Genomic DNA, 16731 nt, shown 5'->3' on the forward strand with positions numbered 1-16731 from the left:
TATTGTGTTGTTGACATTTCACGCTCTTGTTATATTCAGATGTTATGGCTGAGAGGTGCCTGCTTCTGTCTCATTTCTCATGGGATTGGCCTTGGCCAGCCCCCCCCCCTCATCATCTTCTCCATTATCAGCCATAGCTGCAGATGGCATAGAAGTGCATGACCTGAAGGGCATGTTCAGTGCCTTTACCGCTTTCACAAAACGAGAGAGAACAGTACTGTAAGAGAGGTCTCCACCTTATTCGTCCTGTCAGTTTTTGTCATTGTATGAACAGTGTTGTTAGAGTTGGGCAAAACACACTGCCTGTCTATAATTGTAACCTCAAACTGTTAAAAGTGTAAAAATAACTTGTGCTACATGTGGCAAGGCGGCGGTTTTACCACAACCTTACTTTCAAAGTCGTAGGCAAAGGAAGGGCAGTTCTGCTTTTGCAGGAAGACAACTGTGAAAGCATGTGCCGTTTTATGTGTTTTGTTTTGCACACACATAACTTCACAGTTTAATTTGGATGATATGCAGGAATGCCTTCTACAACTCTGTAGACATGTAGCATCAATGTCAATGTGTAACACTGAGGGTCAATTTTTTATTTCTTAGAGAAATATATAAAGTAAGATTGAAATATTTATTTACACTCTAATTTGCTCAAACAGTAACAAATACATACAGTATAACATCGTTTAGCTAGTAAATAGCATTCTTTTTTTACATCATGCATTACTTTTCTCCTGTGTTGCTGAAACATTTTTTACAAATACCAACTACTCGTATAACTGGTACTCTCAGTTTTCTGGCATCTATGAACTATCACACACTGCAACTATAGTTGACACTCAGCTCAAACCTCACATTGTTGTCAATGAAGACTGTGTAACCACGAACCACAAAGCTAATAAGCTGCTTTTGTCTTTCTGATTTTTTTTTTTGTCACTACTTTATGTGATACTTTCGTCCTGAAGACAAATAACAGACTGAAATTCAATCCTTTGATGGGGGCCTTGGGTCTACTCTGTAATCTCAGACAGCAAAAACAGTAGGAAATCAGTGGTTGAGATACTGATTCTTGGGTGTGATTTTTTATTTTTTATTTTTTTCATTTCAGTGACAGATTTGGAAGAATTCAGGTCAACTATAGGACTAGGATGGAACATTTTGTCTGATTATTAGCATTACAAACAACAAATGCAGTGTCCTTTATGTAGGTCATTTTTAGATAAAATCAATGTAAAAAATGTAAATCTTAGAATAGCTAAATAAGCCAAGCCAAGCTAAATAAGAGCAGAGCTGCCTCCCACTGATGAGCTTTCTCTTTACCCTTTGGCACAATACCATAATCTTGTCTTTGTGGGAATGTCCAAGAGAAGGTCATTAAAGCAGATTAAAGCAGACAGATTGATGGAAGTAGTTTACTCATTCTTTCTCAGGACAGGGTGACCAGAGGCACTCATTACGCAAGGGTGGGTGAGGGACAGGATGTCAAGAGTTTACGGAGTTGGGGGCATTTCAACCCAGGTAGAAAGTAAACTAGGAATGCTAGTGAGGAAGACATGACCTGGCCAGGACGTGAAACAAGAAAGAAATTGTTAGCAGCACTTGATGATTACCAACCTGTGCTGAGGCCAGAACTATTTCTTTTTTCTCGAGTTCCTTTGCAAGCTTCTTACAGGTTTGGGAATCAGGAAATATTCACAAGACCGTAATCCAGTGTGTTTTGACAGTAAATGGCCATGGGAAAAAAGTGGATAAAATCTGCAACATTCAGTTGTTGCTATTGTGTGAAGTGCTTACTATGGTAAGCTATTTAAGGATGGAGTCACTCTGTGTCCTCTTTGCTGAAGTCACGCCACTGTGAGCCAAAGTGCAGTGTCATGCAACACAGCAGAGGGATGCAGGATTCATTCAGAAGACAGTGAGCAACATAGGGAGCAACATAGTGATGTTCATCGATCTCCGTGTTGAGTCCTAGCTCCATCCAACTTCTAACAATTTTGACTGTTTCTAACATTTCACGGTTGTACTGTAGGAAGGGCTTAATGAGTGATCAAAAGATCGGACATCAGTGACACATGGTATCCATGCTGAAAGCTAGAACAAAACAAAAAAAAGGTTAACTGACAAATATCGCTAGGCGTCTTATTGGCCGAAACTTAATTTAACTAACTAAACTATTCACACTGTGTGCTAGCAGGACACCTTCCACTCAAACAAGGTTCTGCCTCAGTTACATTACACAGTGTCTGACATATGATTAATCAAAGTCTGGTGTTTTTTTTTATTGTAAGACATTTTTGATGGCACAGGGTTTGAATGCATTTGCAGATTTAAATATGTAAACTAACAAGTGCATTTTTTTTGAAAATCCTGACAGATTTATCAATTAGTTCAAATTCTTTTTTTTTTTTTTTATCATTATTTTGTTCAGCATATCTCTTTTTCTGGAAATTCCTGGTCCTAAAACAGAATAAATCCTGACCACTGAACTTGACTGAGCACATTATTTCCTGGGACATGAAAAATAGGAAATCATTTCAGTTAAGACTCTGTCTTAAATTGCACATATGTTGTTCTGGTCCAGAGATGTGAGCTTGTTTTCTTTCATAGATGTGCCTGACCTTTTGCCCAGTGATTCATCGTTGTGTTGCATCTGTCTCCATTTTATCACCAAACACGATCCTTGCCACAATGAGCCACACAGACAGGATTAAGTTTGGCGGCATATTTGCTCAGATTACCTGCAGATAAACATCGTTATCAACAGTGTGCAAGTTTGTTTGGGGGTTAAACAGGAAAACAACAGCAAGCTAAACCCCAGTACCTTCACCAGTAGAGAGGGCACTGGCTGGGCCACTCTACTTCCCTGCCCTGACATATACTTAAGCTTATTACCAGAGACAAACATGTTCAAAGTGACTGGACATGCCCAAATATGCGTTTGAAGCACTTGATGATGCCTGTAACCACTAGTTCTAATCTGCCATTAGTAAGCAAAGGACAGAAACATAGCATAAAAGATTCTAATTACTTGTTTTTCTAGCATGCACACAAACAGGTTTAAAGAAGGATGGGTAGGGCTCCAGGATAGTCAGGGCAGTTTTCAAACAATTTTGAAAGATTTAAGTAAGAATATGTTTGATTCTAGTCCCAGATGGATTTTTAAGACACGTGCTGTAAATTTAGTGCTGGATATCAGTTTTAACATTTTAGCATGTTTTGATTGTAGAAAAAAATCTCTCTCAAAGGAATGAAGTAGTTGATTGAATCCACATTAGAGATAGTGGATACAGCAGGATATAGCAGCTAATACCTATTTTGAGCTGGATTACAGGCATGCCAACATAAGTATATAAGGCAATTTTATCACATCTTGCAGCCCCTGTCGTTGGCACATTGCATTTTAGTGTGGAGGAACTGTTCTTTTGAATTGTCATTGTCAAGTCATTTCAGTGGGATTTTTTTTTTTTTTTTTGTCAAAATAGCTAAAATTATGCATGACTTAGTAAGAATAACTAGTAATTCTGAGGCTTGCTTCCCAAAGGTCATATTTTCTGCTTTTCTCTTGTCCTCTATTGTATAATTGTGCAACAATATTGGCAGTCTCTGCAGGTGTTTTGCGTGATGTGTGACTTAAGACATTTGACAACATAGAGGAGACCTGGTTTCCCTTATCCTGTCTCACTTTCAGCCAACAGGGTACTTTGTTTAAAATAAACAAGCCTCCTGTCGCAGACGCTGAGCATTCTTAGTATAAAATAATAAACCATTTAGACATGGATGTACAAATGTTACAGTTGACTTATCCTCCCATGCACTAACAGCACTATCCATAAATGTCACATTGTTAGAGAAAACAGCTGCCCCAGTTTTGCCCTTATCTACTGGAGCCGCAACTGATGACAGGTCTGTGTTTGCTTGCCATAATGAGCAAACACGTCAGAGACTGATGTCTGTGTTTGTCTGTCTTGTGTTCTTGTTCAGTAGCCTTGTTATTAGCAGCATAGCACCAGCAGGGCAGCAGCATTTCTTCTGTAGGGCTATAGCCGCTGCCCCACTGCCCCCTCCTTAGTGCTGGGTGCTGTCACAACATGACCAAGCTTCAGGAGGAATGTAGGCTCCTCCACTGTACCTCACTGGGCACAGTAACACACCTCGGCTGGCTCATTGAACAGCTTCAAATCACTTGGTGGTCCTTTTTATTAATGGAATAATCTGTTAGTGTGGTACATGAGAAAGATGGGTTTAGTGAGAGTCAGTTTTTGAAAGAAATGACGATGGGATAAAATGGTGAGGGCTAAAAACTCAACCCCGCAATAACCAGGACACCTTATTACAATATGTAGAGAACCAACCAGATCTAAACTAAAGCAGATCTGTTTGACCTATGGTAGCTGTTTAAGTGTGATGCTATAACACTCTCTTGTTTGTCTGATATCCTTGAGTTTTGGAAGCCCTGCTTTGAATTAATATATCTCTGTATAGCCACCTATCTTTTAAATGTGTCTATAATTATAATATTTGACATATAGGTTTTATCTGCTATTGAACTCTTTGTCTATAATAGGCGTGCGCTCTGTAATTGTTACCAAGCCCTTGGGCAAGAAAAGAGCATGGTAGGACAGGATGAGACATCATCAGTGAATGATACTTTACAGTTGCACTTGCTGAACACAATTTTCATGTTTCTTCTGCAGTCTCGTGTGAAATACGAGCATTTTGTTCAAGTTAAAAATTTCAAATAATGTCCATCACATCATTGATTTATCACTGAGCTAGGATCACAAGTAACACTTTTGTGATTTCTTATTTTTTTTTTGACAGTGTAGCGATTCCTATGGTTTTTATTTCAAGGCTATGAAATGACCACTACACACTGAAGTGTGAGTCTCAGTAGGGAAAGCATCAGGCTTGACAGATGTGGCCTTTTGCAGTCGAAACAAATTTGTATTTACACCACTCTGACACTCGTGGCATGCATACACATCCTTGGGGTTTCACAGAGTAGCTGACTAGTCAACTGTCAAAGTCGCTTGTCAACACTACGCAACGTTGTAGACTAAACATTCATCTGTGGTTGTAGCACGATCACGATGCAGTAATAAAACAGCGGCAGTGCATTCACATCAGATATGCTGCTGGGGGTGCTGTGGATAGTTGTTGACAAGCCAAAGCTGTCATGCGTGATTGTAACTCTGTGCAATGTGTGGTGCTAAAGTGGTAGACATGCAGCAAGAGCAAGAGGCAGAAAGAAACATGACTTTACTACAACTATAACTACAATCAACAGCATAGAAATACTTTATCGGATGAGACAGATTTGTTTGGAAAAAAAGAAAATTCTGTGTTATGACATGTTAAATAAATGTCTGTAAAGATTCTCATTCATCCATGTCATGGTACTTCTAAGTGCTTTAAAAGGCAACAGCACTTTTCGAGGTTCTAGATGATGTTTCGCCTCTCATCCAAGAGGCTTCTTTACTTCTAATTGACTGGTGGGGAGTCCCAGGCATGCCAAGAGGAGAAATGCCTGAGACTCCCCACCAGTCAATCGGAACTGAAGCCTCTTGGATGACAAGTGGAATGTCTTCAAGAACCTCTAGCAAGTCTAGTTGCCTTTTAAAGAACATAGAAACATGTTAAATAAACAGAGTTTAAAAGATTCCAGCTTTCCCTGCAAGGAAGCAGTCACGTTGTTACTGCAGTCAAACTCTCTCAAGTTCAGACAAGATTGCTTGGGGTTTAATCCAATCAGATTGTGTCTCATTTGTAAACAGCTTCTCAGAGCCAATTGAGGACTCTGCTATTTCACCTATCCCCAGGTTGGTCCCGCTCTCTGATTAACTCTTTACTGGTTGTATTTGAGACCTTTTTGACATGAATTAATCATTGTTAGTGAAAGAGAAGTGAAGAAGAATATGATATATCTCCTGAGACTGGCTGACTAGTAGGAGTGGTTGATGACTAGTAGAAACCTGCTCATTAAAATATCATGCTACAAGGCCAGAGGTCACAGCAGTAAGGAATTTGATAAAAAAATAAAAAATTAGTTGTGCCAGTCTTTAGTGCCAGTGCCAGTTTTTCTTTTGTTGTTGAAAGTTAATAGCAGATTGCTTTCAATTTGCTGCTAAATTACAACATCAAAAGAAGATATTTCAAAAGAGGTCCTTTTGTAGTAGAATATAGATACAGAGGAAGCACCTTCAGCACGGGTCAAACGTTACGTCTTGTGGTATATTACTCCACCCTAAAGTCTTATGTCAAACTACAAAACCTGTTCTTTTTTTAGCTGGCAGTTGGTACTTTGATTGCACAACATTCTGTGGAGTTACTTCATTATGCATATATTAATCAAAGACTTACAGAACAGAGTAGTAACTCAGCAATACAATCTGTGCCACAAACAGCTTTATTTGTATGATACTTAAACCAATTTCAATTACTCTCTCTCATTCTTACTATATAGAACTTTATGATCTTCACATTCTCCCACTGTATACATTGAAATGCCTGGGTATCCCGGCCTTGCCTTTGGAAGTCTCAGCTTTGGATAGTGTTGCATTTAAATGTCACAGTAGCATGCAGTTGCAAGCCTCACCTTCTGAATGAGTATTTTTTAAGAAATGTTTGTGTTTTAGGAATATTTAAATTTGTGCATTCTTTGAGTACAGTCTTTGAAAGCAAACAACTTTGTTTTGATGTTGACTGCAGTGTAGTACTTGATGAGCTCATGTTAGTACCAACAACGTTATACAAAAATGTCAAGGGTGACACAGGAGAGTTTAATTCAGATTAGTGATTCTTGCCCATGCGCGTCACCCCTCAAGGCAGCTTTCTTTCTCATTAATTACATTTCTACCTTTGATTCGGTTTTGGTGTTACATCTCAAGCACATAAGATGTAGTTTAGGGATTTATGTTGTTATACTAAGCTGCTTTGAAGTGTGGTGTTGAAAGGTGTGGCATATTGCATCTTTGTGCAGGATACAGTCACCATCATCAATCATTTCATCATATCAAGGTATGTGAGGTGAGCCCTTAAAATGCAGCTTTACTCAAGCTGTGACTATTTGTGTTTTGTTAGGTGATGAATATGAAATATGAAATCTCCACTGTTTGCCGATGTTTTAGGACAGACATTTATATTCACCACCATACTTCATTTCATGCTGCTGTAAAGGCTTTGTTTTATTTAACTCATTATTGCGGAATTGCTCCTATGATCTATTTTCTGCCTTCCTCAATGTGTGGGCTCGATCTAGGTGCAGTGCATTAAGTGCAATGCTGGAATGGTGTTTTTAAAAGGCAGGGAGACCTTGTGTCCTAGAAATGAGGTCACCTTGTTAGGTGGCGGAGCAGGATTAGCTTCTTACTCCCCCGGTCCATATGTCTGAGCTGCTGTTACAGCTTAATTTATTGTGATTCTTTTTTTAGTCCTGTTCCAATGAAGAAAGCAAAAATACTCAATGTCATTATCTTTATGTGCAATTTTGCATTGTCACGATCTCTTTTAATCTCACATCATTGGAATAATTAGCAATGCGGACATGAGCAGTGCCAACAGAAAACTTCGAGCTGAAGAGTGAAAAGCTCTCACTAAGCTGTCAATACAGTGATCCTGGAGACTTAATGGTGTATCTTATCTGTGAAAGAGCTTAAGTCCTTATGATTTACTGTCAGTGATCAGAGTTGTTGATTATATTTGTGTTTGTTTAGAGGAAAATTGATGCCTTGTAAATATTTATTTTCCTGGCAGTAACAGTACTGAAGCCAGTGACATCTCAGTCAGTAGACTCAGTTGTAACCTTGGTGTAATGCAACTTCAGCCCCTCTCTCCCTGTTGTGTCCTTTGCAGATGAGCGTGAAGCAGTGCAGAAGAAGACCTTCACCAAATGGGTAAACTCTCACTTAGGCCGAGTGACATGTCGCATCGGTGACTTGTACACCGACCTGCGCGATGGCCGCATGCTTATCCGCCTTCTGGAAGTGCTCTCAGGAGAACAGCTGGTCAGTATCACACAGAAAGCACCCTTCTCTGTCCTAACCATGACTCAGGCCCCGAGCATGACCCTAACCCTGCACCACAAGTCAGGAGGGAAGGGGAAGGGGAAGTCATGCACTTAATTTCTTCTTTCTTTCAGTGGGATTCACTTCACCTGCTTCGATTCATTTTTTCTCTTTTTAAATTCCTGCCAGCCTTTTCCTCGTGTGTTGTGATCACGCAAGTTCAATGGTTTCAACATATATCTTCTTTCCTTTTCTTCTGCTTCTCACAGCCAAAGCCCACTAAGGGCCGCATGCGTATCCACTGCCTGGAGAATGTTGACAAAGCCCTGCAGTTTCTCAAGGAGCAAAAAGTCCATCTAGAAAACATGGGCTCACATGACATTGTGGATGGGAATCACCGTCTCACACTGGGTCTCATCTGGACCATCATCCTTCGTTTCCAGGTAACATCTAGAGTGTCTTTGTGGAGCTCTGCTCATACTCTGTCTGTGCAGCTGCCATGTTAATTAACATCTTTCAGAGAGTGAATTTGGCTTTGGGACATCAGGCCTCTGCATGTAGCTTTGTCCATCCTCAAGCTCACTAAAAAACGTAATAGAGGTTAATGCTGTTGCTATGTGATTGACAAGGTAAAACTTTACAAACTCAAGGTCATTATTTGTGAACTTTTAACCCTTACTGAAATTTTGTATAATGTACCAACAGATACGAGATTACAGTGATAATATTGTAGTGTCTAATCATCGAGGAATTCTTTCACATTATGTGCAGTCATAACAAAATTAATGTTCTGCTGACAGATCCAGGACATCAGTGTGGAGACAGAAGACAACAAGGAGAAAAAATCAGCTAAAGATGCCCTGCTGCTTTGGTGCCAAATGAAAACTGCTGGGTGAGAAAGGAGCAGGCGAGCAGAGACAGAGGGAGAGCTTAATCACACAGGATAAACACTGTTAATATGTTGAAGATGTATTTAACCATTTGTGCTATTTGCGGCTTTACTGAAGCAGCTACTGATGACTCTTGCTCTGTTCAGTTAATTATTAATGACTTCTGATCTGGCCTCTGCAGATACCCCAATGTGAACATCCACAACTTCACGACCAGCTGGAGAGATGGTCTGGCGTTCAATGCCATTGTGCACAAACACAGGTCATTGACTTTTTCCTGTATTTGATGTGACCTATTACAATAAAATTGGCACCTGTCAGGCATATATTTGGATATAATGCATTTTAACAGGTAGGTTTTTTCTTGTAAGTGAGGAGTTTATATACTTAACCTGTAAATCGAAAAGGTGTCCAGTATTGTCACCATGTCTTTTATCTTTCTTTGCCTACCTGTCACATTACCATTGCACTTCTCCGAGGTGTTTTTATCCCTGTTTTCTATGTAGGTCTCCTACTACTCCCAGTGTTCAAACAGTCTGCAGTATGGCTAAAAGGATGAAAATAAAATAGGGAGTAAGATGACCTAGATCACAGAAATAATAACCCACTTATTTTCTATCAGGAGCCATGCTTAGCAACTCACTTGCACACCCTGCTGGCTATAGTGCCATCAATATCTTGTGTTAAAATTAACCTGTGAACTGAAAGTCAAAGGTGCAGCCTAAACTCCTGAGTCAAATAGACCACAGAGTATTTTTCGTCACACAGAAAGCTGAAGTGAATGCTAACATTGCCTTCCTTCAAGTTACTGAAGCATGGGATATTCATGTTACCCATGACATTGTTATTTACATGATCAGGCCCCTATTCTAACTATAGAAGAGGCACCATAGCACGTAATTACAATATGCATACAATGTATATTTTTTACAATATTTTTCCCCTCTACATTGCCCAAGTATGTGCACTGTAGTTGATTGACCCTTAGTAAGGAAATAGGCATTTTTGTCCTCATTCCCATATTTTGGGAATCCTAAATCATGCTCATTGGCCATTAAAGTTTTAATGATATATAGGTCACCCATCCCAGTTTTACACCCCCCTAATGCCTAAGTAAGCTCAAAATGAAAAACATGGTTCATGCTAGAATAAGCAATAATTGGCAGGACCACCTTGCCTAATCCACAGATTAAAAGCCTGTTTGTGAGCAGATGACTATACTTAAATCCAATGGATTATTTAATGCACCCTGGTCTGTAAACAGAGACACATATTTTATTTTTGTGAGTGCACCATTTTTTTTCCTCTGTGCCACTAGAAGATGATGCTGTATGTCAGCCTGAACGATACTGCCTTTTGCTTGCACCCTGTTGTCCTCTGTACTCATGTTCTTATTAAAGCCTAAACCTTCCCCCGGCATCTGCAGACCTGACCTGATTGAATTTGACAACCTGAAGAGGTCCAATGCTCACTACAATCTCCAGAATGCTTTCAATGTGGCTGAGAAGGAACTGGGTCTTACCAAGCTGCTGGACCCCGAAGGTCAGTGGGTAAAGCCTCCACAAAAGCACAAAGCATTCCTGTAAGTCATACTGACAGCCTGACGCTGTCCTCTAAGGCACTAAGGTGGTGCCTATTGTCCAAAACAGATTAATTCTTGTTAGACTATGCAGGATTACTGGTATTCATTATATCTCAGACACACTACATCACGTCAGCTACACTGTCATGCAGTAGCATGTCCAAAGATGCATTTTGAAAGTTATGAATCTCCTCATTCTAACTGTTCTGAGAGCTAAACCATTTTGTTTGGCCATGGATCAAGTTGTCTTTTTTTTTTTTTCAGATGTTAATGTTGATCAGCCTGATGAAAAGTCCATCATTACCTATGTGGCGACCTACTACCATTACTTCTCCAAGATGAAAGCCCTGGCAGTGGAGGGCAAACGAATTGGCAAGGTTAGCTGCTTGTGTGTGTGTGCACATGTGTATACGTTCATGTGAGTCACTGAACGTTTGACCACCAGTTACTTCGATTCACAGATCTGTCTCTGTTGCAGGTGCTGGACTATGCTATTGAGGCTGACCAGCTGATAGAGAAGTATGAGACCCTGGCCTCAGAGCTGCTGCAGTGGATTGAGCAGACCATAGTGACGCTCAATGATCGTCAGCTAGCCAACTCATTGAATGCTGTGCAGAACCAGCTACAGGCCTTCAACTCCTACCGGACTGTGGAGAAACCTCCTAAGTGAGTATTATGTACTTGTTATTCTTTAGGATCCAAAGTGTGAAGCTATACAGTATATTAAACAGAGCTGATGTCTGTCTTCACAGATTTACAGAGAAAGGAAACTTGGAGGTTCTCCTCTTTACTATCCAGAGCAAGATGAGAGCAAACAATCAGAAAGTCTACATGCCAAGAGAGGGCAAACTTATCTCTGACATCAATAAGGTAAATGGAGTGCTCTTGAAAAAGCCAGAAATTGTTTTCCATCCAGAAGTGTAAAAGGCAAGTTTCACAGTGTGATGTAATCAGTATGTCAAATAAGCAGCTTGTTGCATGATTTGTTCACTTTACGCTTTTCTTAGACCACAGAATTATTAATGGGGTTATAGAAGATTCACCCCATCATGTATGCAGTGTTGGTATTCTAGTTGCAGGATGTTAACAGATTCCTGTGTTTTCATTGGTGTGCCAGGCTTGGGAGCGACTGGAAAAGGCAGAGCATGAACGAGAGCTAGCACTGAGAAATGAGTTGATTCGCCAGGAGAAGCTGGAGATGCTCGCTGCACGTTTTGACCGCAAAGCGGCTATGAGGGAGACATGGTTGAGTGAAAACCAGAGGCTGGTCTCTCAGGTAATAAAAGAAAATTGGATTTAATAGAAAACACACAGTTGTGTGGCTACAGACATTTTTAACTTGTATACATTGAATAGTTTTACTGTGATAAGCTCATTTTCCTGTTATCAGGACAACTTTGGAACTGACTTGGGAGCAGTGGAAGCTGCCACCCGTAAACATGAGGCCATTGAGACAGACATTGGGGCGTATTGGGAGCGTGTGGCTGCTGTAGAGGCTGTTGCCAAGGAGCTGGAAGCAGAGCGGTACCATGATGTACGGCGTATAATTGCACGAAGGGATAATGTGCTACGACTCTGGGAATACCTGAAAGAGCTCCTGGCTGCACGCAGAGAACGGCTGAATTCCCATCGTGACCTACAGAGACTGTTTCAAGAGATGCGCTACATCATGGACTGGATGGGAGACATGAAGGTACTGACCCAGTCAACAATAAATGCTTGCACTATTTTAACAGTGACTGCGTTGCTTTCCAACATTGTGTTGGTCTTGTATTTAATCAACAAAAAGGGATTTCTTAATCCTCTCAATTACGTGAGTGTTTGTTCACACATGTTCTTAGCAGCTTAAGTGCCTGCCCTTATCAGAGAACCATTAACAGCGCTAATTAGATTTTTACAGGACCAGCTTGAGCTGTGTTGCCTGTAGTTGCTGGCTTTACTGAGGTTGGCTCAGGTAGACTTCAGTCATTGGGAGTATCTACTTTCCCTCTTATATGGTGAAATCTGGTGACTCTATTCCCACATGCTGTGATGATAATTCAGCCAGTCTGAAATGCTACAGTTGCCAGATGCAATTGCCTGATGGGCATGGACACAACATTTTACAGTTAAGCTGCCACTGAAGAAGTTAATTATCCAGGTTACCAACTGACTGATTCAGATTATTAAATTAACAGTTGGCAGCATCACTGAGTGAACGTAATCTCCATGGTTCACATGTTTTTAGAAAATAATGGTGCTAGAGCTCTAATAGAGGGCATATAGAGTTACCAGTTGCCATAATAGGCCTTTAATTTCTTTTTATGCTTTACCAGGGAATTCACTGTATAGGTCCCTAAATGTGTAGCTTCTTCTTTCATTTTGTTGTTAATTTTTAATTGTTTTAAGCTTGTGAACGTCTATCAATTGTGTGTCTGTTTAAAAAGTAGCGTCTATGCCTTTCTCTGCTGCCTCATATCATCAGTCATGACTGCGTAATACTATTAGTACCTGTAAACAAATACTGCACTATTGTTGCCTTGAGCTTTGACAAAGTAAACATTTTGTGTTTCCTACTTACATTTCTCAGTTGAAATTGAGTATAAACAGGTGTTTATTTTGATGGAGGACAGCAGGGGTGGGGATATAATATGTCTGTGTTTGTTTGTCTGGGGTGTGAGTGATTAGGACATTATTTCATTTCTTCTGCAAAGTTCAGTGGTAACTGGAATCACACTGTTAATGTCTCTGTGATTCAACCACCATTACCATATAATTAGAATTAGAATGCTTGTATAAAGTTTATTTGTTTATTTGTTCTTTAATTATATTAGTAGTACAATGTCCTGTTATCATTTAATGGCTGTTTTCTCCAGTGGCTCAAATTCGAGGAATTTTCTCTGCTGGCATTTGAGTAAGACTCTGGCTCCCTGTGTGTTCAGGTTAAAGGTTTTAAGCTACAGTTTGTTGAAATTCTGTTGTCAGCTATTATTGGTTTTTGGTCACTTTAAATGTCTTGAAGTGGAATGCATAATATGGTTATGACTCAAAATTGGTAAATATATATGCATTCTGTTAAAACGATTTTCCCAGGAATGGTCACATTTCATATATCCTATTGGTGGATACAATACCCAGCCTAGTTTCCTGCTTTGTGGATGCTGTTGTGAAGAGTGTTCAGATTTATTTATTTTTTGATTATGAAATAACAAAATATTCTGCTGGACTGTGTCTGTTTCAGAGTCGTCTGCAGTCTCAGGACAGTGGCAAACATTTGCATGATGTGTTAGACCTGCTGCAGAAACATACTCTGGTAGAGGCTGACATTTCAGCTCAGGCAGAGAGGATCAAGGCAGTGCAGGGAGCTGCACAGCGCTTCACTTCCTATGAACAGGGTGAGTCTTCAAACATACTTGCACACATTCTCTGTAAGGACCATCCATCTTTAGTCTGACCTATTTGTGTACAACATCTAGTACCATGTAGTACCATGTATTCCTGCATTTTTTAATTGACAGCCTACAAACCATGTGAGCCAGGACTAGTTAGTGAGAAGGTTGACCTGCTGGGCCAAGCCTACGAGGAGCTTGGTCAGCTTGCTGGGAAACGTAGAGAGCGCCTAGAGGACTCACGCCGCCTGTGGCAGTTCCTGTGGGATCTCGGAGAGGAAGCAGCCTGGATCAGAGAGCAAGAGCAGATTCTGGCCAGTGGAGACTGTGGCCGGGACCTTACTTCTTCCCTTCACTTGCTCAGCAAACACGAGGCTTTCAGGGATGAAATGGCGGCCCGCTATGGCCCCCTGAGTAACAGCATTGCTGCTGGAGAAGCTTTAATAAAGGAGGGACACTTTGGAGCCCCGGAGGTCACAGAGAGGATTCAAGACATCCGTGGACAGTGGACACATCTGGAGGAGGTGGGTGGTGATCAGGATTCTTTGTATTTGTGCAGTATGAATCTATTTCCTCCAAATATAGCTTTTTTTCTTATTCTCCCTGCTCCCCAGACCACTAAGCTCAGGGAGCAGAGTCTTAAGGAAGCGGTGGCCCTACACCAATTTCAGACAGATGCCAATGACATGGAGGCTTGGATCATGGAGACACTTAGACAGGTGTCCAGTCAGGAGGTAGGCCACGATGAGTTCTCCACACAAACTCTAGCTCGCAAGCAGAGGGAAATTGAGGAGGAGATCCAGAGCCACCACCCCCTCATCGACTCTCTGCATGAGCAGGCCCAAGCACTGCCACAGGCCTATGTACATTTCCCTGAGGTATGTGTGCTTTGTTTTTTATACCTCTTCAATGATGACATGCTGTTTGTAGTACTAAATTATTGTTTATCGCTGACTTTAGGTGGACGGTCGCCTACCTGCTATTGAGCAGCGTTATGAAGAACTGGAGTCTCTGTCAGCAGCTCGGCGCCAGGCTCTGGAGGGTGCCCTGGCCCTCTACCGCATGTTTAGCGAAGCTGGTGCCTGCCAGCTCTGGGTGGAGGAAAAGGAACAGTGGTTGGATGGCATGGAGATCCCTACCAAGCTAGAGGACTTGGAGGTGGTGCAGCAGAGGTTAGTGTGGGCGCAAGGGAAGCGAAGAATATTAGTACAGAAGATTTCTGATTCTAAAAAACATGATGACTGAATTTGTATCCATCAAAATCTATTCAAGTTGGACACACTGAAACTGAGACTTACTGGTGTAAAAAAAACAACTTAAAATCAGATAATTACATTTCTGAAATCGGGTAGTGATGATGAAATCACTGATGATGAATGATGAAACAATCGTCAATACATTGTTTTGTAGCACCATCTTGTTCTTAAAAGTTTTCAAAATGACTCTGCTGTCTCTCATGTATGCAGTAAATTTATCATGTACAGAAATATCTCCTCTAGATTAGATGAGACTGAGTAAATTGAATGAGAAAATTGATGCTGTTCTATTATTTATGCCTGCAGATTTGAAACACTGGAACCTGAGATGAACAACCTAGGTACTCGTGTCACTGATGTTAACCAGGTGGCTGAGCAGCTGCTGAAGTCCGACAACTGTAACAAAGACCAAATCCACCAGACACGAGACCAACTGAACAACAGGTCAGAGCTAACATACAACTCTTAGTAAAAGCCACTACTTTACCCTGAAATACATAGTACGTAGTCATTGAGCACTGTGGTTAGCATTTTTAGTTTTAATATTACCTTTGGTGTGATCCCTAGATGGAAGGAGTTTGAACAACTGGCTGGTCAAAAGAAACAAGACCTAGAGTCGGCCCTTAACATCCAGAACTATCACTTGGAATGTAATGAGATACAAACTTGGATGAAGGAAAAGACCAAGGTGATTGAATCCACTCAGAGCCTGGGAAATGACCTGGCAGGAGTGATGGCACTGCAACGCAAACTCACTGGCATGGAGAGGGACCTGGAGGCCATTCAGGTACGGAGAGCTCACATGCAGTGACTTACTGGTGGGGGATGAAAATAGAACACTGTACATTAATATCACTTCTGCGTTTCAATCATGTTTCATGGCCTTCCAGGGCAAATTGGATGACTTGAGAAACGAGGCAGAAAAGCTGGCCAAGGAACATCCAGATCAGGCTGGAGAGATCCAAGGACGCCTGGCTGAGATTCAAGAAGTATGGGAGGAGTTGAATGCCACCATGAAGAGGCGTGAGGAGTCATTGGGCGAAGCCAGCAAGCTACAGGGTTTCCTTCGGGATTTGGATGACTTCCAGTCCTGGCTGTCCCGCACCCAGACAGCCGTGGCCTCAGAGGACATTCCCACCTCTCTGCCTGAGGCAGAGAGTTTGCTAGCCCAACACGAGAGTATTAAGAATGAGGTAGATAACTACAAGGAGGACTATGAGAAGATGCGTGCAGTTGGTGAAGAGGTGACCCAAGGTCAGACAGATGCCCAGCACATGTTCTTGGCCCAGAGGCTCCAGGCTCTGGACACTGGCTGGCATGAGTTGCGTCGCATGTGGGAGAATCGCCACAGTCTTTTGGCCCAAGCCTTTGACTTCCAGACTTTCTTGAGAGACGCAAAGCAGGCAGAGGCTTTCCTCAACAGCCAGGTTAGGAAAACACACAATGGAATTGCAGCCTGTGCCAGAGAGCTGTGGCTTCATTGAAACAAAAATCATGTACCAACATGCAGCAGTATTGGCAGAGTCTACAGTCCAGCAGTCAGTGCCAAATTCAAAGCCAAATAACTGTGTCTACCTGAAATACTATATAATACTGTATAATTTAAGTGGATGATGAGGTGTTAAAGCAGAGCATGGG

General features: G+C 41.3%; 1 protein-coding gene across 5 annotated transcripts in view; it reads left to right on the plus strand.

Moving 5' to 3' along the window:
* The window catches only part of sptbn2 (spectrin, beta, non-erythrocytic 2), a 52036-nt gene that overhangs the window by 21993 nt on the left and 13312 nt on the right, over positions 1 to 16731 (plus strand). For all 5 annotated transcript variants that reach the window (XM_076751422.1, XM_076751423.1, XM_076751425.1 and 2 more), the window contains 17 exons: positions 7846 to 7997; positions 8267 to 8440; positions 8798 to 8889; positions 9069 to 9149; positions 10314 to 10429; positions 10734 to 10846; positions 10948 to 11135; positions 11222 to 11339; positions 11587 to 11745; positions 11860 to 12162; positions 13690 to 13843; positions 13967 to 14361; positions 14452 to 14715; positions 14798 to 15009; positions 15400 to 15537; positions 15661 to 15880; positions 15984 to 16520. In XM_076751422.1, coding sequence (XP_076607537.1) covers positions 7846 to 7997; positions 8267 to 8440; positions 8798 to 8889; positions 9069 to 9149; positions 10314 to 10429; positions 10734 to 10846; positions 10948 to 11135; positions 11222 to 11339; positions 11587 to 11745; positions 11860 to 12162; positions 13690 to 13843; positions 13967 to 14361; positions 14452 to 14715; positions 14798 to 15009; positions 15400 to 15537; positions 15661 to 15880; positions 15984 to 16520 — 3416 coding nt within the window. The remainder of the gene's footprint in view (positions 1 to 7845; positions 7998 to 8266; positions 8441 to 8797; positions 8890 to 9068; positions 9150 to 10313; positions 10430 to 10733; positions 10847 to 10947; positions 11136 to 11221; positions 11340 to 11586; positions 11746 to 11859; positions 12163 to 13689; positions 13844 to 13966; positions 14362 to 14451; positions 14716 to 14797; positions 15010 to 15399; positions 15538 to 15660; positions 15881 to 15983; positions 16521 to 16731) is intronic.

The sequence above is a fragment of the Chaetodon auriga genome, chromosome 15, assembly GCF_051107435.1.
Source record: "Chaetodon auriga isolate fChaAug3 chromosome 15, fChaAug3.hap1, whole genome shotgun sequence".
Classification (NCBI taxonomy): domain Eukaryota; kingdom Metazoa; phylum Chordata; class Actinopteri; order Chaetodontiformes; family Chaetodontidae; genus Chaetodon; species Chaetodon auriga.